Source organism: Numida meleagris, chromosome 4 (genome assembly GCF_002078875.1).
Source record: "Numida meleagris isolate 19003 breed g44 Domestic line chromosome 4, NumMel1.0, whole genome shotgun sequence".
In the NCBI taxonomy this organism is placed as follows: domain Eukaryota; kingdom Metazoa; phylum Chordata; class Aves; order Galliformes; family Numididae; genus Numida; species Numida meleagris.
Genome location: NC_034412.1, coordinates 49384687 through 49410008, shown reverse-complemented (window position 1 = coordinate 49410008; position 25322 = coordinate 49384687). Strand labels below are relative to the sequence as shown.

General features: G+C 36.6%; 1 protein-coding gene and 2 long non-coding RNA genes across 3 annotated transcripts in view; 2 read left to right on the top strand and 1 right to left on the bottom strand.

The window, feature by feature from the left end:
• LOC110398502 overlaps positions 1-8867 on the top strand; it is a 28654-nt gene extending 19787 nt beyond the window's left edge. Inside the window, exon 3 of the long non-coding RNA XR_002438423.1 lies at positions 7819-8867. This is a non-coding gene — a long non-coding RNA (uncharacterized LOC110398502). The remainder of the gene's footprint in view (positions 1-7818) is intronic.
• Positions 6041-16220, bottom strand: LOC110398504. The gene is made up of 3 exons (XR_002438425.1): positions 16166-16220; positions 6663-6724; positions 6041-6569 (listed from the first exon to the last, which is right to left on the bottom strand). It is a non-coding gene; the product is annotated as an uncharacterized LOC110398504 (long non-coding RNA).
• The window catches only part of GPM6A (glycoprotein M6A), a 107138-nt gene continuing 100053 nt past the window's right edge, over positions 18238-25322 (top strand). The window contains exon 1 of the mRNA XM_021396207.1: positions 18238-18768. Within this exon, the coding sequence (XP_021251882.1) occupies positions 18732-18768 (37 nt within the window). The 5' untranslated portion in view covers positions 18238-18731. The remainder of the gene's footprint in view (positions 18769-25322) is intronic.

Genomic DNA, 25322 nt, shown 5'->3' with positions numbered 1-25322 from the left:
CATATATGTATACACATAAATGCTGATCAGGGACAGGGTATGGTGAAATAGAATTTGTATCTGTGCAGTCTTGCATGTGAAAAGGAAGTAAAAAGATTAAATTAGGAGTGGATGAACACACCTAATGATACTGTTGAAGTAAATCAGTGATGCAGTGATTATATCACTCTTAAATTAAATATAAAAGTTAATGCAATGCAAGCATTTTTCACTTTGCAGAAGTTCAGAGAATTCTTGATCCATACATCGCATTTCAGCACTCTAAATTTAATTTTTGGCATTAATATTCATAATTTCCTTCAGACCATAGAGCTGTAATAGATGTCCTAATTCTCTTAGAACTGCATAAATAATGCAGTATACATTGCGGACTTCTGCCGTTTTTTAGCATACTGACTTGGAACTACCACATTGCTAAGAAAGTAGTTGATTCATGAGCTCTGAAGACTAGATGAAGCCTAGTAACTATGTCCTTAAGAGTTAGACAGAGGGTTATTCTGACTCTGAAGGAGAAGTTGTGTGTACATTATACATAACACCGGTGAAGAATAGGATAGCTGTCAGTCTGGATTACGATCTAGAGATGTTTCTACAGAGCTCTTCACATTAGTGTGTGACCTCTGTCAACCTCCCTTTATCACTTCTCCTTGATGTCAGTGGGAAGGAGTGAAAGAATGTTTATTCATTTCTCATGGCAATGCTCCCAAATGCAAGTCTTCAGAGACTTGCTTCTTTTTCAAAGTAACAATTGACGAAGCTTCAGTAGTTATCTCCTGATAGTATTTTCAAGATACCGTACTACATTTAATGACTTTTTCCCTTCATAGTAGAAGTACAACAGGAAATGTAACTATCATGCCGTAAGAGATCACTAACAGTAAGCAAAGCAATGATGAGACTGTGTGAGATGGTCATACATGCTGGCAGTCATTTCAGATGACCAAGTATGGAGGATGGAAAAAGTGTTGGTGGAACCCAACCCTTTGTGAGAGAGACCATTCAGTCACAGTTAGACGTGGGTTTTCATATAATGTGTGCTATTCCTTTTAATGTCTTATTTCATAAAAACAGATGTGTAAGGGTGTCAGATTAGCATCATTTTCCTAGTGGCCAAGTGCCTTGGCTTTGACCCTGCTGCAATTCATAGAAATGTTGGAGGAGTTGTTGCTTTTTTTCTGTAGCAGGCAGGAAAATGAGTAATCTAGAATTAAGCTTTTAGTAGTAGAATTGCTCTCAGTTATGGTAAATCATTTTAAGAATTGAAATAATTCTCTTACGATGTATCTGAAATGTTGTTTTCATTCAATACTTAGTAAGAAAATAAAATTTGTTTCAAATATTTTTTCTGCATTGTTTCCCTTCCCTTTTTCTATAGTCCCATTGAATCTTTATGTGGAAAATGCGTGTAGGAAACGAGGTGGAAAAGATGTTAAGAAATAATTAAAGATCTCTGCCTCATTCTGTAGAGCTCGGAGATGTTGTAAATGGAGAAATGAAGAGTTAGATTGTAGCAGTAATGAAGGACACTTCATGTAAAAGGCGGAAACATACCAAAGCCAGTCTTTGACTTGGCCTGTTGTTCAGAAACATGGTCTTCTGCTATTAGAAGAAAAAGAACTGAAAAGATACTGTGAGGTTATTTAGGTCACCTCTTCTTTACAAAGCAGATTTAACTTAGGATTGTTAAGCAGAGAAGAATGATTGCTTACTTGCTATGACCTTCTTTATACCTCCCAATGTGATTACTATCTTTTTCTTTATACTGTCCTGTTTGGTGCACTATTATGTGAGTCACTACAATCCTTTCAAGATTTTCACTGGAATGGGAGTCTGTGGGCAGTGCTATGTACTTAATACAGTTATTTTCATTACTTAGTGACTTTCCCTACATGTAAAAATTGCTTTGTATTCTGCTCCTGTCCTCGAAGACACTTGTAGTTCCCTTCAAGTCATATGACATGCGAATGTAACTAGTGTGATTTCTATTTCATCATGCTGTTGTTGATTAAAATGCTGAACAAAAAGGCATCAGTTAAAATTTCAGACAATCTTCTAAACATAAATAATTATTTCAGAGCTCAAATGAAGAAACAGTAGCTCCTGGCAATTTGTTAAAAGGGGTCAATGTTAAAGGGTTATAAGTTTGGGCACTGGATGTCAAGGAGCTGATGCCCACCCACAAGTGGGTAAGTGTGTGTATTAAAGGAATTACTTGGATGTGGAAGATCTTTGGATCACTTGCTTCACTTCTGTTTATTTGATTGTTTTGTCAGTACATCACTTCCTTAAAGCACATACATCAAACATTTATGAACTTAAAGATGTATTTGACTGGGACAAAAGTGAAAATGTTGTAGCTTTTGAAATAGAAATTCAGACCTGTTGAGCTTTACAGTTAAAAGTAAAAATGTGTGATGCGTCTTCACTCTACCTTGCCTAGTACAACATCTTTCAAGGACATTCTTGGTTGCAGTAAGTAATGCAGTCCCTTCTGGGTTCCCTGGGCAAAGCTTTCAGCCATCTCAAAGGCAGGCCTGGCAGTATGCTCCATTCTCTTTTCTAGGTTCCCTTGATACTTACCCTGGCAGCTTCCCTGCCTGCCTTGTTTCACAGCCACAGCTTGCCCCATTGTGCACTGTGTAAACACTTGCCTAACAAAGGTTCACGGGTTCTCTTTGAAGCAATCTTCTTGCCCTCAAAAAAGTACATTTTGTCCCCATTAGCAGCAGCAAACACAAGGCAAATAGGTTACTCCTCTCTACAGCTCTGCTGTACTGAGGAAAATACACCTTGTAGTTAGTGAACGGTGAACCAATAACAGAAGCAGGCACTATCCATTGCAGTTCATGATGGTGTCTTAAAGGGACCAGCAGGGTCAGGAACAGAATGTCATTTGGCGGAGTAGGGGGGCATCATTGGGACTAAATAGGTGCTCAGAAACAGCAAAAATCTAGATGTTGTGTGCACAGCGAGAGGCCTGCTTTGCTGGACACCAGTGTTCAAGAGCCAAGCCAGGCTGTAGACAGCCAACCAGTATGTTTGCAGCTAACACTGCTGCTGTGAGCATTTCACAAAGCACTGCTATAAAAAGGGGCTTTCCAGAGTAACCAGGTTATAGCTTGTTTTGACAATTGTTCTGTAAAGGTGGCTGCAGGCACTGTGCTAGCCAGTCAAGGAAACTGGGACTGTACTTTGACAAAAGGGAGGCTGATATTGGGCTGTCCTTACAAATGTGGAGTGGCAAAGAAATGCCCTGAAGGTACTCATATAGCTCCCTCACATAAACTGTTTAAATAAGGGAAAATAAAGATTTGTAGGTTCTGCAGGCTTGACTTGTAATTATGTGGTTGCATCTGTGTAAAATAAATAAAAACAATTTGGTAAAAAGTAGAATTAGAAAAAGTGAAATAACTACTTTGCAAAGCTCTATTTAGACTTTAATATTTATGAAAACATATGTAAGTCTTTCATATCTCTTTATGTACCTACCTACTTTTGTGTGCAACTCTAGCTGCCACCATTGCTGGTTCAGTGTTTTATGGCCCTTTTCCAAGAAAAGGTGAAAAAAAAATTTCTCTATGACTTAAGTATTTTAGTACTATTTGTATATATGATATACTACAAAATGACAGCAAGGAATACCTTGAAGTTTGACTACACTTGCTGAGTCTTCACTCACAAGTTCTCACTCTCAGAAGAGGGATTATTCTGTTTACTATTGGACAGCAAAATGAGTGGTAGCATGGTGAGTTTCAATTACATCTTTAGCACTTAAGGTCGTAGACTGATAGTTTACCTAAAGTCAGATTTCATGGAGTTACTATGTAATGAATGTACTAATTCCAAGTGTTTGTATGTTTCCCATGGAGAATGTAATCAAAATGCATCAGCTGTTCTCTTTGACTTAATAGCAAGTAGTTTGTTGGGTTCCAATTAAGGCGCTGATGCCTCATGAAGTCTGACAAGGTATTTTGGAGGAAGTTCATAAATGGCAGATAGTACTTGGATGAATTTGAGTGACTAATTTCCTGTGTGGAATTGTTAAAACTAGCAGAAAGAAACATAATAACTTTACTCTGGGCAATATCAGAAGGATGTGTATAACCTCAAAAGGATGAAACTCCCACAGCTGAATGGACAGAATGTACAAACTGCTAATCATCGAAAAATACATGCTTTCATTTAAATAAGGTTTGAATAACTCTTCAGTTTTGCTGCTTTTTGTCTGACTTCAGCAATTCTTCTCAGTGTTGAACCTGCTTCTCTGGTCTAAAGATGTATTTCATGCCTTTACTGTATCTCTAAAAAACTTGAACAGACTTTTTAGCAGATGGTTGTTATTCTCCATCATTATATTTAACACAATCAACAGTATGTATGTATTGACATATATAACAGTTATACCATTCAAAACTTAGAATCTCTGCTGTTTTACAGTGGATAGTTGACCTTTTAGTTTTCTTGTTTAATCATCATTTTCCAGCGACACTGGGATATTGTTACACTAAAGAAAACACAGCACTATTACTCCCCATAAAATTTGCAGTGTAAGTAGTGACAAACAGTGTTAGGTGGTCTGGTTGCTGATGGTAACAAGTGTTTTATGAATGCTGGACTTTTATAATGTACTGTTATGTTATTAAGTATGTGGCAGTCTGATTTAGTTCCAGAACTTGTCATATATAAAGCAGATACTGACCATATATACACCAGTGGTTCACGTTAACAGTTCTAACTTAGAGTATGTTGTTTCTAAACTTGTAAAACATACTTTCCTGGGATGTTTTAAGTATCTACATTTCGTGATTGTACATCAGTATCTTAGACTAGTAGAAGTTATAATTTTTTTGAAGATTGAAGGGTGGGAAAAAAAATTAAAGTGGTCACTTCACACAAGGGAGAAATAAATTCCAGAAATACTAGTTGGTATGTAAGAAATTGAAATAAGTGGTGAAAAAACTATGAAGTGAGATGAGGGTTTTTTGGGTGACATTGATAAAATGAGAAGAAGTACTGGCAACGGTGAAGTTGCATTGGGTCCTGAAACTATGGTACTAGAAGGGTAAATCGGGAAGCTTAAATTACGTTACTAAGCTAGTGAACCTAGCATACAGCTAAAATTCTGTAATTTTATAATGCTAGAAGAAGTTAGGGAGAATAACACGATGGAGACAACATTAGAATAAAGGGTGGTTTTTTAATAGTGTTAAGAAACAGAAACATATTCCTAAGTGAAATATCATGAACTTATAGTGGTTGTGCATGATAATGAACAAAGAGAAAGGAAACTTATAAAGCTGTAAGTAACAATGTGCAAACAGTCTCTCAGTAGCAAAATTATATTGACCTGTTATTTAAATGAACTTAATTAGAATGGCTGTATAACAATTTTGTTAAATTTTTTTAACTGATTGATAGGCTTCTGTGAGGCAAATGTGTTCAACGTTGCTCAACAGTAACTGTTTCTTCCCTTTAAGTGCAATGTGGCTTTCTTGCTTACATACCCAAACAAACCATTTCTCCTGTATACCCTTACCAGTTAAGTTATGGGAAGTTTCCAGAGGAGGAACTTCTTCTGTGTTTAAAAAAAAAAAAAAAAAAAAACGCAGCCAGTGTATGCTCTGATAGAGAAAACAAATCCTCTTGAAGTATTTTGGCCCTTGATGATGTGCTCCCGTTGTCATGGAAATGAAGTTTCTTATTTTTTTCAACTTGGTTTATTTGTTCTGCTTTGTTTTTTTTACAGTCTTTTCATCATAAGTTTGGTGTTGTACTGGCAGTGGTGTACTTCATGGAAGAGCAGTCATCCTTTCTTTTATTTCTATTTTATGTCCATTAGGATTTGATGTTGAAAAGACTGAGGAAGAAACAAATATTGGCAGGTAGGAAGATTCCAGGAGTGTACTGCACCACACTGAGGCAGTAGTCTCAGAATGTCAGGAAAAAAGAGGTTGTGATTGCAAGGAAGGATGATTTAAAAAATAAAATTAAAAACAAGAACAAAACTGCATGACAAAAGTGGATATTGTTAGCCCTTTACATACACATGCAAATTGTAGAGTTAGCTTTGGAGGAAGGCTGTGAGAACAATGCAATTTTTCTGTGAATTCTGTGTTGCTGACTTAAGAAAAGATATTTGCTACTACAAAATTTTCTGTTCATAAAGACATTTTTTTTTTTTGCTTTTTTGTGCTGGATCTTCCTGGATCTCGGTAAGAAAGATATCTCAAACATGTAGGTAGTTAAATGCTATTTGCTGAATAGAAACTGAGCCCTAGGTCCCTTCAGATACCAGGATGGCTGAGGTGTGCCAGCATCGGACAGTCCACTTCATGGTGTTAATGGCATGCTGTAAAGTTTGGATCTGTGGAGAGGTTCAGCACACCTTGCCTCCTGCCATGCTTTTGTATCCTTTTTTCCTCCCCATAAACCACATCTCTCTCACCTAAGGGTCTTCTTTCCTGGTAATGCCACCACTAACTTGTTATCTAAAGAATGTGAAATGTCTGCAAAGGACAGGTCACATGTCAGAATATCAGATAGGACCACCTGTACATCCTCCACAGTACCTGCAAACAAACATAACAGGACATGGAGGGGGGTCATTCAACAGCCTAATATACAAGCAGTAGCTAGGGAGGCTTAGATGGGACAGCACATACCTCAGGACCACTAACTCCTTGTTATAGCATCTTCCAGCATGGTTCCTTCTATAATAGTTTTTCTGCAAGTATATATTAAAATGATGCATTGTAAGTATATGATACTTGTGAAAATAAACAAGTATACATATTTATCTACTGATTCAGAAGGAGGGGGAGCATGATTCAGACTGCGTAAATTATACCTCTACTCTGGAGGTATGTGTTCCTTCTAAGGAAGGATCGTACTTCAGAAATAAACTACATAATGTCTTTTCTTCCTGTTGTATCTGATGTGGCTTTTGCTCTGATGTGATACTTTAACCTTTCTTGTAAGTTTCATATTATGATAGTAGTTGTGAATGACAACTACAGCTGAGTTTCTAAGAGGTAACTATAACATTTCAACTATGACATTGGAAGTTAATTTTTCCGCACTGGAGAAAGGAAAATGGGGGGAATATGTGCTAGTAGTAATTTGAAAAGGTGTGCTAGTAAGTTAGCGTTGCCTTAAACTTGTCCATCAAATTTGCTTGTGGCATTGATTATTTCACACTTGAACAACTCAGATTACTGCTTTTAGGCACTGCCTGGTGAGTAGATGAGAGATTCTGGAAATGACTAGAAAAGATTCTTAAAATCTACAGTGACAGCAGATAAATTCAGCAAGACTTAAAGAATATTCGTGTTTATAATGTATTGCACAATTTAGGAAGGAGTAATTGCGTTACTGTGATACACATTTGAAGTTGTGATGGAAAAAAAAATCTTATGGTTCTCTGCTAGTAGGATAGATGTCACATGGTAATGACATAAAATTTCTGATTTCTTTCAGGCAGTATTTTCTTTTATAATTATACTTTAGACCGTAGTTTGAGATGTAGGCAAGGAAAACTTTTTACGGTCTCTAATAAAAAAAAATATTGGATTTAAAATTATTGTACTTACCCTAGAATTTGCAGAAAAATATTTTTATATACAGTATCTGGCTAAATTTCTGCTCTGCAGATTGCAACCCCACCCTTGTTTAAACACTACAGTTTAGTAGGTACAAAGAAGCCATAGAGATATCCAGTATCTAAAATATTCTAATTTTTCTCAGTAAAGATGGTTGCCCAGGAAATGTGGCTTGATTTGCAGTGTGTTTGTTTTGATCACCTCCTTTTTTTTATTTTAGGGAGGAGGTCATCTGAAAACTGATCTGCAATCCATTTGTGATTTAATTTTCCAGATGAGGAAGATCCTCTAATCATGTTGTATTAAGCAATTACGAGTAGAGTTTGTAAAGGAATCTTAACTTGAATACCACCTAAAATGTACTACTTAAGAAAATCAAGAGAACACTTTTTTCTTTTTGTTTCCTCTAACCTGTGCTATTATGATGTTGCTGTGTAATAAGGACATTGTATGCCACTTTGATCCTTTCAAAGGCACTAAGTATATAACAGATTAAAAAAGGGATTATCGGATCCAGTGACTTTGCTGAACCAGCACTGCTAAATCAGTGCTCATGAAGATATTTATAAACTGCTCTTTTGTAGCCTACAGTTGCACTGTCCATTTCAGTTAAAATCATAACTTTTTCCTTAGGAATGGTAAGGGGATGAGATGAGAGATGCAGTGCAGCACTTGACTTATTGTATGTTCTGCTAAGATATGATTTACAGGCCTTTTGTTTGTTGCTGGACATCCGTATTGCAGACAGCTCTCATTTGTTGAATACTTCGCAGCCAAATAGAATTGCATAGGAGTATGTGTGTAGTTTATGTGTATGTAGATATGTATACAAATAAAACTATAAAACACACATGCCTTTTTGATGTATCTGAGTAGAACTGTATATATACATACCTTCATATCCACATGCATATACATACATGCATATGTGCATGCATATATAAAACATGCACACACGTATATGGGTGATCTCTAGCAGCCTTTTTTCTAACAGAATCAAGAAAAAACAGATTGCGTACTTGTGGAAAGCTTACTACTTGCTTAAGAAAGTTGTTTTGTTTAGTTTTGTTGTGAATGTTACTTTAAGAGAATGATGTCTGTTTAAGACTTCTTAACTTTTCACGTGTAGACCATCACAGGGAGTGATGCATTGCTCATGAGAGGATATACTGTGGAGTAAAAAGCTTGCTGGAAAATTGCTGTAAGCATAGTTCTACTTGTGTTATTTTACGAATCAAGGATTTGTGATCTCTTCAGTCTTAAGTAGTAAACACAGGCAACTAAACTTGACATTAAAACAAGCATTAAATGTATTATTTTTGTCAGCTTCTCAGTTCTCCATTAGCCTTGCACTTCCTGTGCCAATGGGAAGACCTGCCCAGCAGACTTTTGTTTATTTCTTTTATACTTGACTGCTAATCTCCTTTTTTTTGGGTGGGGACTGTTTTGCTTCTTTATTCCTTTCAGAGCTTGGATGAAATAGATGCAGTTGGAAGAACTGTAGCTGGCATCTACACAAAGAATCTACTGTAGTTGTTTCCTAATCAGGCCTTCAAGTAAGGAGTCCACAGTAGGGCATCTCAACTCGTTAGCAACCAAACATTAGCTTCCACTGCAAGGACATCTTTTTTGTTGTATTATTGTTTTTCTCTGTAACTTCTTGTATTTGAAAAAAATTCTGCATTAGCTTACATGAAACGAGATTCAGATGGAAGAGATCATTTAAGCTTATTCTTTGTTGAATGAGAGCTGTGATGTAGGATTTAAATGAGGACCGAGTTTTGGTGCTGGCTTAATTTTTGTTGCTTGCACTTGCACGAACCAAGCTATGATGGAAGTGAAGTAGCACGACTTCAGCTGGGAAGATTTAATGTTTTCTTTTCCTGTGAAGTGGCATCTTGTATAGGATGATGTTGGTTCCCAAGGGAAAAGTCACTTTTCTCTCTCTGATAAGCAGAAGCAAGATATTTCTGAATATGAGGGCTGTTTTGAAAAAAGATACATTCTTGTCTGTGCATTTTTCCATTTTCTTGCTCTTTCCTTCCATACTTATCCATTCTTGCTACTTTAATTGCATGTTGTTTGTGTTGCATAGTCTTCCGTGGCTAGCTGTCTTCTCCACTCAATTTGTATGACAAATATAGACTTTGTCAAGCCATGTTAGACCAAACTCAAACATTGTAAGCATTAATAGGTACTTTCAGAAGTCTCAGGCTTTGAACACGAGAGAGACTTTACATATTTGAAGAGATGCTTGAAGTATTTAATAGATTGATACCATTCATAGAACAGTGGCACACAGTTACATGTGGGCGAATAACATCTTGCATTGCAGTGTGTCAGCAGCTTGCTCCAAAAGATGGGTGGGAAGGGAAGAAAAAGCAAAGGTGTTGGTAGTAACTAACTCCTGGATACATCAGACCTCTACATTTTGAAGCGTTTCAATGCAGACTTTGGTGTATGTAGATCACAGAAGTAAAAGGAATCTCAGAGCTCTTCAGTGCATTAAGATATGAAATCTCTCAGCAGACATAATTACAGCTTTAATTTAATGATTAAAAAGCCAGAAGGGATTACTGTGGTCATTTAGTTCAAACTCCTGCATATTGTGAGAATCAATGAGAGAATTCCTATGACCTAATTAATCTAAAATATGACTACAAAAATGAGATTTTTATTTATTTTTCCTGAAAGAAGATCTAATCTTGGCAAACTTCTCTGGTGTTTTGAAGAAAATTGTTGAATGTAATTTCTGTCAGGAGTTTGTCTGGATCCAAGTTCCAGCAATATTGACTAAAGTGAACATATTTCCATTAGTTCAATTTCCTTGTAAATACTTTGATTTCAGTGTAGATGCTTCCTAACCTTCTCTGTTAAATTTACTAGACCAATTATTTTGAGCTTTTTAAGTGAACAAATGTTTTATTTAACTATGTCTGTAGCCATTTTTTCAAGTATCTCCAATTTTAGCAGCATCCTTGCATTGCTGATACCAAAAACTGCATGGAATATTTCAATAATAGTAACACTGGTGGGAAATCATAGACCACAATTACAGTATGATTTAGTTGGGCAAAGACTTCTGGAGATTGTGCAGATGAAGTCCCCTGATGAAAGCAGGGTCAATAGAACAGGCATGTGTGTGTACACTACCCTGTGAAATGTTCTTTGTATATCACAGAAACATGTTGCTATCACAGAAATGTGGTGGGGTAAATTGCACAGCTGGAATACTATAATTGAGGGGTCCGAACTTATCAGAAGGGATAGGCAGGGCAAGAGAAGTGAAGAGCCTTGATGGTTAAAATTAAGGAGCAGGCCTATAAAGGACATCTGGTGGTTGGGGTCTACTGCAGACGGAGGAGAGCCTGTTGACAAAGGCTTCTTGCTTCAGCTGCAAGAGATGTTGCATTTGCAGGCTTTCATCCTGATGGGGAATGGTGCACATGAAAATGAACTTGGCAAGGGATGTGAAAAATAACAAGGGATTCAGTAGGTACGTTGGTCAGAAGAGGCAGGTGAAGGAGTGTTACTCCTGGTAAATGAGAATGGAGAACTGGCTTCCTCAGACATCAAGAAAGCTGAGGTGCTCATTGAGTTCTTTGGCTCAGGCTTCCCACAGTTCTCATGTTGTAAGCCTCTGTGCAGGTGACAGGAGAGCAAAATCCCTCTCATTGTGATAGCAGAGCAAGTCCAAGTCTGCCTCATGAGGCTGAATGTGTACAAGTCTGTTGGGCCAGATGGTATGCATCCCAGGGTCCTGAAGGAGCTGACTGATGTGGTTGCCAAGCCACTCCCCATCATATTTGAAAAGTCTTGGCTGTCAAGTGAAGACCTGCTGACTGGAAAAAGGCAAACATCACACTCTCTTGAGAAAGAGAGAGGAGAGTTCCTGGGGAACTGCAAGCTGGTCAGCCTCATGTCTGTGCCTGGAAAGATCAAGGAACAGTTTCTCCTGGAAGAGATGCTGAGGCACATGTGAGATAAGGAGGTGATCTGAGTCAGCCACATGGCTTCACCAAGGCCAGATCATGCCTGACCAATCTGGTGGCCTTCCGTGATGGAGTGACAGCATCAGTGGATAAAGGAAAGTCAACTGAGATAATCTACCTGGACTTGTGCAAGGCCTCTGACACAGTCCCACACTGCATCCTTATCTTGAAACTGGGGAAATATGGATTTGAAGGGTGAATTATTTAGTGGATAAAGAATAGGTTGGATGGTTGCGGCCGGAGGGTTGTGGTCAATGGATCTACGTCCAGGTGAAGGCTTGTTATGACTGGTGTCCTCAGATGTTCATCTTGAGGACTGGTGCTCTTGAATATCTTTGTCAATGACACAGATAGTGAGATCGAGTGTACCCTCAGCAAGCTTGTTCATGGCACCAAGCTGAGTGGTGCAGCTGATATGATAGAAGGAGGGGATACCATCCAAAGAAACCTGGACAGACTTGAGAAGTTGGGCACACAAGAACCCAAAGAGGTTTAATAAGGCTGAGTGCAAGGTTAGGGCAATCCCAGATATGTCTGTACACAGACAGGGAAAAGAACTCACTGAGAGCAGTCCTGCAAGAAGGACTTGGAGGTCCTGATAGACAAAAAGCTGGACATGAGCCTGCAGCCCAGAAGGGCAATGCTATCCTAGGCTGTATCAAAAGAGGAGTGGCCAGTGGGGAGAGGGAGGTGATTATCCCTCTCTGTCCTTGTAAAGCCCCATCTGAAGTAGTGTGTCCAAGCCTTGAGGGCCCCAGCACTAGACAGATGTGGACCTGTTGGAGCAGGTCCAGAGAAGATGATTGTAGATGGCTGGATCACCTCTATGAAGAAAGATTGTGGGAGTTGGGTTTTTTCTCTTGGAGAAGAGAAGACCCTGGGGAGACCTCATTGTGGCCTTCCAGTACTTGAAGGGAGCTTATATACAGGAGGGGTAGCTTATATACAGGAGGGAGACTGACTTTTATCACAGATAGGTAGTGATAAGACAAGGGAGAATGGCTTTAACTAAAAAATGGGAGATTTAGGTTAGTTGTTAGGAAGAAATCCTTTACTTAGAGGGTGGTGAGACACTGGAACAGGTTGCCCAGAGAAGTTGTAGATGCCCTATCCCTGGAGGTGCTCAAGGCCAGGTTGGGCCAGTTCTCATCAGCCTAATCTAATGATTGGCAGCCCTGCCGACAGCAGGGACTTGGAACTAGATGATCTTTGAGGACCCTTCCAACCCAAGCCGTTCCATGATTCTGTGATATCCAGTCCACCTATTACTATTTAGGAGGAAAGGACTTTCTTGGAGGATCACAATGCTGTGCTTATGTGATGGCCTCCAATATTGAAAGGGGATGCCAGCAGCCAGCTGCTTTTGGGCTGTAGCACTTACATGCCAGTTCACATATGAGTCAGACTTAGAGTGCCTGTGTTGGAAAATCTAGCCAAGCAATTTAGTGTGCCTTATGTTTAAATGCAGTGAGTGTGGGAGGTTTCCCTGAATTCTCTTGTGCAACATTCATGTTCCGTCCTCCATCGCCCTCTTCTCTGTCAGTATCCTTTGGAAATGTGTCTAACTATTCTTGCTCCTAAAGGCTTTACTTAACAACTGACCATTTAAAAAAAAAAAAAAAGCGTGATTTCCTTATTTTTATCTAATGAAGTAATAAAGTGCGTAAATGTCTAAAGAATTTTTGGGGATATTCTATTTAATTTGGAAATTTTTGCCTATTTTCAAAAATAAATCCTTACTGGTAATTGTCATAGAACATATGCAGTCAAATCTGAAAGCTTTAAGCACCAGGTAATACTATTAATAGTTATAGATAATAGTCTGGAAGCATATAAGAGAGGTATTCTAAATCTAAGGTCCTATTAATCAGTCTCTTATAATTCTATTGGTTAATATTGTATATAGGAAAGATCTATTGAGTACTGAAAGGAGCAAGTTCTTATCTATTGTGTTTTAAGGCTGAGTATTATATACAGTAGTGCAAATTTTCTCACTAAAGAAATTTTTTTATCAGATTAAAATTTCTCAAAGGAGTTTTTTTTCTGAACATGATAATTCTGTTAATAGCTATTAGTTTAGAACTTAGGAAGGGCATCCCATTCATGCTTGCCCCTTCAATAAAATGTGTTAGAACTGTTACTATTATGGAAAGATATAAAAGCAAATGTGAATAAATTAAAGATGTAAAAACAAACAAAAAAGGTACTACTTTCAGTTATAACTCAAGCAAAATAGGAATATAATAACCACTTTTACAGTATTCTGTATTTGTATGTCACTTGTTTCTCTCTGTTTGGCACTCTGTAATTGTTATTATTAGTCAGAGACTGAATATTTCGTTAAGTAGCCATAGACTCAAATCAAGTGAAGGCCTGTTCAGAAATATCTTTGTTACATGACCATCCTGCCATCTCTTTGGTAATGGTTTGGTTTAAATTGCTGCTCTGTTCCCTAGATAAATATGTTGTCAGCTCATAATCAAAAATAAATTTAAAAATTAACAGAGCTGTGCACATCCCATCACTGGGATGAGAAACAACATTCAACCAAAGTTACATTTTACCTTCCACTTCCTTCCTTTCTCTGTTAATATACCATTTCCCTACTAATTCTGATGATTTGTCATGTCATTAAGCATTTCTCCTTTCCCCAAGACAATTTCATGAATGTCTGGCATGTGTAAAACTCCGGGATGGACTGTGTGTTATTTATGTATTTGACAAGCATAATGTGAAGCTGTAGATAAGAAATTTGCATCCTCGAACATGTAATTGGACAGATTTTATAGTCACAAAACTTTTCAATGCTTCAACTAAATCAATTAGAATTTCTTGTTCTGGTATTTTTATAGTTATTTATATTTTTATATTCAAAATATAAATATATTGTGGAGCACTCTGAATACCAAATTTGATAATCCAGTTTCACTTTTGCTGTGAGCCTTTCACAGATTTCCCTAATCTGCTGCCTAAATTTCATAAAATAATTACTACAGGTTTACATATTTTTCTTTATATCAGGAGTGAACATATAAAATGTTAAATTTTTTCTGTCTGCTGTCTTTTGATTTGCATCGTGGGATGTTCTCTGTGACCATAAAATGGATTGTTTTTCCAATAAAGAAATTGGAACATGCTTTTCAGGAGCATGCCTAATGCCGCTGACCCCTGTGGGGCAGTGAACCCATAGGACCAAACTGGAGTTAGCTTGAATTGAGTTCCCCCAAAATAAGCAGCACCAGTATTGCTTCCCTCTCCGCATCCATCAAGCTAGGCTTTGCAACTTGCTCATGCAGTCATTGCAGCAAAGTGCTGGGATAATTCTAGCTGGTTTTAATTTTCTTTATCAGTTATTGAGATAGGAAAACATAAATAACATTATATTTTAAATAATGTTTCATGTGCTGATTAAGACATCATTGCACTGCAGCATTATTTTTATGGAGCTGAAAATCAATAGGATAGAAGGATAGAGTGGTAAACTGATTTGGAGGCCTTATAAAACTGGGAGTAAAAGTCAGGTGTCTTGTCATACTGTTTAAAGCTGTAAGTGCTCAACAGCATTTCATAATATCATAATGGATACCAGGGGATCTGTTAATGTCATCAGCTTCCAATTATTCTCTTGATTAACTGTTTATTTATTCATTATACAGTTGGATGTTCTGTCTTGCTTTGCTATTTACAAATGGCATCGTTATCCAATGATCATTTGCACCAATAATCTCATCTTGTGTTATGAGGGAATTTTAGGCTGTCATATGTGCTTCCTACTAAAATAACTTATTTCTGTCCCAGAAGTGTGCCCAGCAAGAGGAGGATAGCAGCTTTGGGTGGTTTCTGGTTATAACTTTAATGACACAAGGTCTGTTAGTATCAAACATTTCTCACAGTATGCTGAAGAACGGAAACCCCAATGGCTGCATTCTGGATTATCACTAAAGATGGTGGTTTTTTTGTTGTTACTCTTAATGTTTGCAGAACTTTGTAATTGTAACTTGATTTACGATTAGCACCTATTTGTAATTTTGTCTGCAAAGGCTTTCAGAATATTTCTTGAATGTCTGGGAGGCAGACTTCATGAGCATGTTAATAGAATGCAGCTAAATATGAAGGATGCTGATGTAAAATCTGTGTGCATGTGTGGTGCTGATTAATAACACCTGAAACTACTCCAAGCCCTTTTAAGAAGAAGCTTCAACACTTATGTAGAATTTTGTTTAACAGGTGAAGCTGTTAGTACTTCTATTACAACAATATCTGCACAGAAAAAGTCCATTGCAAGGAAAAGCAAAAACCATCTCTAAGCAGTTGTTTTGTAGTTTTCAACTTTGTTTCACTGATCACTGAGATTTCACCTTAACCTTTGACATATGATTATATTCTTTTTTAGGGAGTTAAAATCCCATCATCAAAATCAAGGTGTGTTTGAACCTGGTATGAAAATGACCTTACTGGATGAGATCAAGTATTCAAAGACCCCAGAATCTCATCTCTTTGTGTTCCGGAGCAGATATTCCTGGAAGTTGTACAAGAAAAAGATTAAAAAAAAAAAAAGTACAAAATATTCCTTACCATTCAGTAGTTTGCTGCTCAGGGGTTTCCTGCTGTAAAGGTGCATCTTTGTGAATTTTTGCGTGATCCACATACTCTCCCTCACTTATTTATTTACTTTTCCACCTACATGACCCAGCTGCAACAAGGTTCACAGCTTAGCTACATATGGTGTTACTACACCTTTGTCTTCTTCTAAGCCTCTTTTCTTTGCAGCCCTCTCCCTTTGAAATAACAGTAAACGAGTTGTTTCTTATTTGACCTTTCTGATTGAAATTCACCCGCTCATGATTGTCTAGATCTAAGCTGTAACCTCTTCCAGTTATCTATTTTCAGCCTATTTTCTATTTTGTGTACTTCTTGTGTTTAAAACAAAAATATAAAGGTCATTGTATGATTGTTTCAAGAAATGAGGTCATTTGGTGCCATAAGGAACCCATATATTCACATGTTGCGGACATCCCTGTTAATGCAGTTCGTTATCTTGAATTTTTGATACTAAGTGAACCAAACTTTAGAAGCGAGTGACAGCCTAAGCTCCCTGTTTTTTATTTTATCTTTTGGTAAATATGAAGATCTACTAAGGTTTATGTAAGAAAATAAGTTGAAAATAAAGTATAAATAACAATGTTTAATAGTAGCTAAGAATGCAATGTAGAGAGGATGACAGGCCTGTCATCTTCTAGGCTTTTCTCACTGATGATATGATCTCTGTTCCTGTACAGAATTCCTTCACATTTTTCCTAACTCAGGATCCTCTTAGATCGTTTTATATATATGAACTTTCTCTCTCCTCTCCTCCAGAAGGGGTTGTGGCGCTGGAGTGATTGAGATAGATGTCACTGCTATAGCAGGAGGGACTTACACAGGAGATGATGTATATTAAAATTACTGTTTTATTTGCCTGAAGAAGCTTTTCATAGAAAGAGGGAAGACAATGAGATGCTATGATGTTAGCACTTCCATGTGTATGGGTAGTCTTCAAGACAGTCAATTAGATCTCTGAGAACTAAAACTACAGATCATATTTCTTCCGTTATTCCAGGAAAGAGTCCTAGGAAGGTGTATTAAAATGAGGAAACAAGCAGGAAACTAATTTATTAACTGAATGCATAGTTATTTAATTATTAAATTACATATAGAAATTTAATTTCATATATAGAAGTTATTCTGGTGTGACTCTGGCTTCAATAGTTTTATATGCAAAATATATAAAAAAACCTTTTGATGTAGATTGATCTATTGCTTCCTTCTTTTTAGGCAGTATAAAGAAAAGAAGTTATTTACATGTAAATAGGAATTTTCACCCGTGGGAGATGTTATTTGTATGTAAGTTTGTCATGCTTTTCTGAGAAGAATGAGAAGTGAAAATTTTAAAGAAAAAAAACATATGATCTAATTGCAGTTTTGATAGAGTGATGAATTTCTTGAAATGATTCTGTGTCACCCATAGACTAAGGTACAAAAATGCTAATTTACTGCTAGACTGCAGCATCTGATTTGCATTCCAAATCAGACTGCAGAGTTCCCCAAATGACTAGGTACCCTCATGGTGTATTTAAACAGTGCTTTTCCTGAGTAAATCCGTAAATGTGCATGTGTGTATATACATGAGGAAGCCCATACAAACATGTCAAGCTTCACCATTTTCAGAAAATCTGCTTTTTAATATAGGAAATAGAAGCTTACAGATAAACTTGGATACTAGCAAACAGATAAGGAATTGATACAATGATTGTTTTAAAGCTCTGAACTACCCCTGAGTTCCCGTTTGTTGTGACACTGATGGCAGATAATTTATAGGGTGTGTATCATTTGCAGTGATAACGTATTAAATTCTGCTTGTGTGTATGCATAAACATGCATATGCGTACATAGATGTTTGCTATAAAGATGTTTTCTAGTATATTCTAAATGTGTGTATTTGTTGTTAGCTCCAGATAATACAGATACATGAGAAGGAGGGAAATGAAGAGTTGCGTTATTCTTAAATGTGCTGATAAAGAGAGAGAGAAAGAGGGAGGGAACGAGGGAGGGAGAGAGAGGCAAGTAATACAGCATAAAGAACCCACAGGCATCTGGGCTTTCCCACTTCAGTAGCAAATAGGGGGAATTATGGGTTGGTGGTCTGCTGCACATTAAGAGGACACCCCTCCATCTGTTTTCAGTACAGCCTGTTTCCAATTTAAAACACAGGTTTCAATACAAACCTCGATTTCTTTTCTCCATTTTATATGCAAAGTGAGGCTTATTAATTGGTGTCATTGCCATAAGGGCTCAGACCAAATTTCCCCCCAAAAATTCACAGGCTGTTCATTTGAATACCTGCTTACAGTGGTACACAATGGGCAGCTTTGAGAAGAAAAATTGATAATCTTCACGGAAGAGTAATTTGAATGAAATTACACTTGACAGCCTGTCTCCAAGCAAACAAGGAGAGTGAGGGAGCCTTGCTAAGCTCTGAGGACTTGCCTAAGCCTCTGCTGTTGGAGCTTCCCAGGGAAAAAAAAAATCCACACTTTTTCCTACATCTGACTGAAACCTTTGATTAATTCTCTGTAGCTGTTTCTAGTGAAGAAAGGTAGCCATGGAAGAGAATATGGAAGAGGGACAAACACAGAAAGGTATTGTGATAATTGCTTTCTGTTTGTGAAGAGATAATGATTTTGCAGTTCTTTATTTGCTTTAGCAGCATGTTGTAAGGTTATTGAATGTCCTTATGTGGCAGATGGGGAAAGATTTTTTTCTTTCTGTACTGCTTACATTCATTTGTCTCTCTGCAGTAGCAATTAGTATTAATATAGTGATTTTTGTCTGATGTGGAATGTTAAAAGGATCTAAACAGTGAATTTTACGTTTATACTTACAATATTGCAAGCATTTAATGCAGACTGCTTCCCAGACCAGCCTTTGTTAGCCTTCATTTATTTCATGTTTTCACGCTTGTCTAGCTGGGTCAAGGGAGCCGAGTGTGAACTATGAGAGAGCTACTCACACAGTATTTGAAGCTGGTTGCTGTTGGATATCTAACAATGTAGCCAGTATTTACACCTTGAATTAGAGTCCAGACTGAACAAAGACATAGGAGTATATTTTGTATATATTCAGAAGCACAGATATCTCTCTCTGCATTTTTTTCCCTTTTCTGTGCTATACGTTGAAGTAATCTTACTACTTGCACTGTACAAATTTGGATCTTGTTAAATTTCATTCTTCATGTAGCAGCTGAAATTGCTTTGGCAAGATGTACATAGCATGTTCTGAACATCTCTTTTGTAAGGCTTCTGGTCAAGTTGAAAATAAGAGAATGTGCTAGCACTTAAAGATGCAACTTAAGATGATTGCTGACTGTTTATAGATTTCTGAATCTCTGAAAAATGCAGTGTTTATGAAGTCCTTGCACTCATGTTATTCTGTACAAGTGACATTACAGTAGTGAAAGGAATCAAGGACTTCTTCATTTTACTGTAAGCACAAAGAATAATCCTGGGGAATATTTGCCATGTTGAATCATGTATGCTCTTCATTTTGTATTCATTCTCATTTTTGAGAGGGAATGAGGAACTCACCAAGTTCGTTAATATAAATTGCCTGCGATGGCATATTTTTCTGAGTTGATGCCATATTCTGTTTTCTGCTCCCTGATCAATCCGCTTGCTACATGTAAATGTCATGGTTTCTCATTGTAAGTGACCCATTTAGACAGAATAAAGCTTTGGATTGTTTATGGTCTTCATTTTGTCTAGAAACATAGTACGTAATCATGAGGAGACTAAAGGAAGATATATGAGCACCCTCTGTATACATATGTATTATTATGTATAATAAGACTATTATTTGGTTATTTCAGCAGTTTCTTTGGTTAAATTTCATTATTTGCAAATAACAGAAATAATGGGGAAATGCAAGACTTTTCTGATTGTAAAATCAATACTTACATTGCCTGGTTTGCGTTACTTACATTTAGAAATCAAACACATCCTTTTTCTTAGAGCTAAAACAAATTGTACTGCTTGGTCACTGAATCAAAATGCTTCATTGTTATTGCGTGAAGAAAATGTGTGAAATTCAAAATCCCCAAATGCTTACTAGGAAAAAAAAATATGAAAAAGGTGAAGCTACTTGTATTTTAAAAGCACACGGTGTTATTGATGAACTATGTCCTCATTGTTCATATGGTAAGCAGCTGAATGACCAATAGCCACCCAAAATGGTGTGATTAATAGTCTGATTACAACAGCTAACACTACTTATTCGCCCCCCCCTTCCCCCTTCCCACTTACAATGCAATGTTTTAGGCCTTTTTCCTTTAGTGGTACCCAGCTGTCATCATGGACAGTGACAAGAGAACGCTAAGAGCTGACAGATTATATTTATTTTTTCCTGATTGGTGTGGAAGGGGATGCTGCTTAGTTGCTGTCACCATATTTGTTATCCTGTCATCTCAACCTGCTGTGTTCCTGCTCTGGATTCTGTTGACTTTAAAAATGTATTTAGAGTTTGAAGAAAACATCTAGTTTAGGAGCAAAATGGAAAAAAAAACAACTTGAGAAATTATTTTTTTTGTGATTTCTTGAATGCAGATTTAAGAATTTAAGAAGTATAGAGATGATCCAGAAGGGATGGATCTCTTTAAGGTTTGCGCTTTGCATTTGAAAAATGTTGGCTATTATCAGTCTGACTGGATATTTCTCTTTTATAGTGCCTGTTTTTGTTCTATTGTGTGATTTACTGATATCCATGATATAGTTCCTGTTAATCTGGGCTAGTTCTTCCAACTATAGTGCTCCAGCAATTTTATCTGTAATTTCTATGCTCTGATTTTCATCTTCCTGCCATCTTGAGTGGAACTGTTTTTCTCCCATTTCCTACAAAATCAATGGGGAGTGTAAACTGTCACTGCTTACCAACTCCTGTGCTCTTTGCAGCAGGTGCTTTGAACCTCCCACAGAACAGCATTACATCTTGCTTGCAGCCATGATGGAATTGAGTAGTTTCATACTGATGCATTTCATAAATATGATCACACAACCTCTAATAAGAGGCTTGCAGTTTTGGTAGTCTTGTTATTTTAGAGAATGTTATGCAATAAGTTGCTGAGAAGCACAAACATAATTCTTACCATAGAGATTCCAGATAATGACACTCTGTCTTACACAATCTCTGTGCATTCTAATGTTTAACAAGACTTGTTTCGGGCTTTAACTTGGAAAATTGTCAGCAGAAGAATATATCATATCTAGTTTCTGAAAATAATGCATTACTAGAAACTATATAGCTCAAATTAATGATTGGAAGTCAAACTTTTTTTATCAGCGTTTTCTTACTCTAGTTTCTTTTTGACACTGTTATCCTTTTTTATAAATGGAGCTAATGCTGTTGCCTGGCAGATTTCATATGCAAAGGTGTGAAAATCTAAACCAAGAATAATCTGTTCACTTTTTGTCTCTTTTAAACTACTAGAAGAAATTTTTTATATTTCTGTTATTCAGTCTTCTTTGATACTCTGTTCCTTCAGCTTGCAGGCCAGTGCAGGCTAGGCGGTATGCTTCAAACACATTTGCTTCACAGTTTTTTGTAGTTGATCAAGAACTGAACTTGTGCAGAAAGCCTGACTGAAATGTGTCTACAAGTGAAGGCCTAAAATATATTCTAAGAAATATCACCTTGTTAACAATTTCTGTAACACTGACACTGTACTACGTGCTTAGAAACTATAACTTTCTATACCTTTGATTGCAAGTTTGCAGGCCGGAAAAGCCAGGATAACTGAAACCTGTAAATAAGTGATTGATATATTAAAAACGATCGGCTTCACTTAAGAGCATAAGTTTTCCCGATGTCCATAGGGATGCATGCTAACTGTGAAGTTCTTATGCATAAATTAACATGTGTTGGTGGTAGGTCTCAACTGTCAGTATTTGAAAGACAATGACGTCAACAGCTCCAGCTCCTGCAGCACACATCCTCTCTCAATGAAAGCACTGAGGTTACAACGATATCTCCCAACCTACTCATTCATCTCCATAGGAAACTTCTTAGAGAGCAAGCACTGTAAATTTTATATTGCATGAGGTTTACCAGAGTGGAGTTTAGAATTATTCTCACTACATATGTTTCAAAAAAAAACCAATGCATTCTGTACCACAGCAAGACAGGTTTACACCTTTTCGCAATATTTTTAATGGTGTAGTAGTTTGAAGAATTCCTTTCTAAAACAAACTATTGTGAATGGATAGAGTGACTATTTTTGTGCAGCAGCAAGTGGTGTGAATGACTGATTTTATTTTAGCTCTCTTGGCTGTAGTATTCATGACAAATATAGACAAGGTTCCGGTAGTAGCAAAATAAATATAGTTTGTGACAGGTAGTGGTTGTGTACTAGAATTAATGAGTTAACACTTGGTTTGCATTAGTGATCTTGATGGATCTTCAGTGTATTACCCAAGTATCAAAAAGGAGACTTAAGCAGTCTAGGATACTATCAGCAGTGTGCACACAGACTCTTTCTTCAGACATGAGAAAGAAATTGAATTGCTTCCTTTTACTCTGGAATTAGGTAGTAGGCTAATATAGAGTAGATGAAACTGATTTTGATTTCATATTCAAGTCTGAAATATCAGCTAGAATATTGCAAACATTGCTGAGATTCTTAAATGTTTTTGTTCTCTTTTAGAGGTAAAGAATCATCCATTCTCTAATTTGAATATTGTTGGAAAGTTGGTTAAAATAAAAAGGAGCAAAACACATTATTTGGCATTTTGATTTTCTTGGGTGCCTCTATTTGTAAATGAAGAGTTAATTTCCTTGAGTTTAAATACCAAATAATATCTGTGGGCCATGTTTCTATCTTCAGTTGGATTCTTTGTAAATTATTAGTGCTTGGTCTGGCCCTCTAGGACCCTTGAATTATAATCAGTTTACTGAGCTATTTGGACACTGTTTTTAAATTGGGCTTTTTAAGTAGGAAGTAGTGGAATTTTGCCAACTGATGTTCTTCATTCTAAATCTGTATTTTTCAATGCTTTATTCTTAAAGAATACTTGATATACAGAGGTCAATATAAAATACTTACTTGACAATTGGAGAGCTACTAGCAGAGCAATTAATTTTATTTCTTAATGTTAAGTATGGAAGTAAATTTTAGCATCTGGCAAAGTCTCTCACTCTATTTCCTGCTTAATACTCCTTCATTAATCAAAACGTTTATCAAAGAAAAATCCCATAACATTGTTCAATATGAATTTGAAATTAATTGTTTTAATATTGTAAGTCATTTATGTAGTAACTACAGGCTAAATTACTTAAGATTCTTACATTAGGACCTGTAATTTGAGGATCTGTTATTATTCAATACATTATGCTGTTACTCACAGACAGTGATGCAGACAAATTTAGTCTTCCTTGTTTATTTAATCTTTAACATTAAACTGTCTCTCTTAATAGTAGAAAACAGTATTTCTTACAGGCTTAAAGTCATACTAGTTATAGGCATGAAAAGCCAGCTTCAGTATGACCTATATAAGCTCTTACAGGACAAAAAGTATTCTAGCTGCCTTAGGGCAGGATCCTCAGTTAAATGTGTGAGAATTTAAGTCTGTATGGTAATTTTGGCACTTGTGTCAACTTCATAAACTATTTTTATAAAAAGATATTTCATAAATAAGGTATGTAAATAGTTATGAAAAACAATGTTTATGTTACAGATGTCTATACAAATTATTTAAAAGATACATTATCAAAACAGTGCTATAAATGTGTACTAAGATTTTTGTATGATTTGTGAGAGTAAAATTCATCTGGTAAGGAAAACAATATTTCTAATTACTCTGGAAAAATCAAAAGTTAATAATGACAAAAAAATTAGATTCAATTTAGTGCTTAGGCTCTAAGAGGGACTTATACTTCAGAGTAAATAATTTTCAGATGTATAACTGCGTTAATTTCTAACAAGCACCTTACACAATGTTACCAATGTAATTTTTAATGTGTTTGAATGATCTGTAGCAGTTTAGAGAATATGCTCTTTCCTGTTGATATTTCATATTAAGTAGAAAGTAAGAAAACCGTTTTTTCGGGTTGTTCCACCTCAGGTTGTAGACAGTGGGTATAATTATATAAAAATCATAAAGCACGTAAGCATCTGATTTGTGTTTGAATCAGAATGTAAAAAAAGTCAAAGGTGAATACAATCCTATATCAAATATTTTGCCAGTTAATTTTCAGTTTGACAATTCCATGTCACAAAGTCTTCAGCTAATTCATACTACTACAATGCATAATTCCTGCTAATAGATCATCATGTGACTGATTTCTGAGACATACCAGCAAACTCCACACTGATGCATTGTCACAAGTCTTTTGCTTATGGGGGGGACGAAAAAGGAAAAAAGGTATTGAGACTTAAATTCCAGTGTGTGAGGAATGGTCAAGAATTCTTGTCATTTTCTATTGCAGAGAGATCAGACTCTGGGTATCAGAAGAAAAAGATGTATGGCATGAAATGCCTTCCAGAGGGATTCAGAAGTTAAGAACTGCTATGGAAAGAGAGGAGAATAATAGATTTTAAATAATGAAATATACACTTGGTCTTTCAGTCCAGACCTATAGAGGGTCAACCACCTCCCCGGGTAGCCTGTTCCAGTGCATAACCACTCTTTCAGAATGAAAATGTTAATGGAAATGTTGGCAGTTTCTTTATGCACAAAATCTATGTTTTGAAGTAGGGTGTTCGCAGATGGCTTCCAAATCTTTGCCTCTGTCTTTCTAGGGGGAAAAAAAATCTGTTTAGGTGTTAATATAATGATTAAAGGTTCAATAATCTTAAATTTAAAAGAAAAAAAAAAACAAAACAACAACACCCTACAAATGAGCACTTTGAGCAGAGTAATGCTAGATTGGTATCGAGTGGTCAGGTGCTGTAATAGGCTGCCAAGGGAGGTGGTGGAGTCACTGTCCCAGGAGATGTTTAAGAAATGTTTATATGTTGTACTGAAGGACATGGTTTCGTGGGGAAATATTGGTGGTAGGTGGATGGTTGAACTCAGTGATCTTGGAGGTCTTTTCCGACCTTGGTGATTCTATGTTTGCACTCTGTTCTACGCTATGTTAAGTAAAGCATTTGAAAAACTTTACACAAAAAATAACTATCATAGAAGAGTAAGTTCAGATTCCCTTT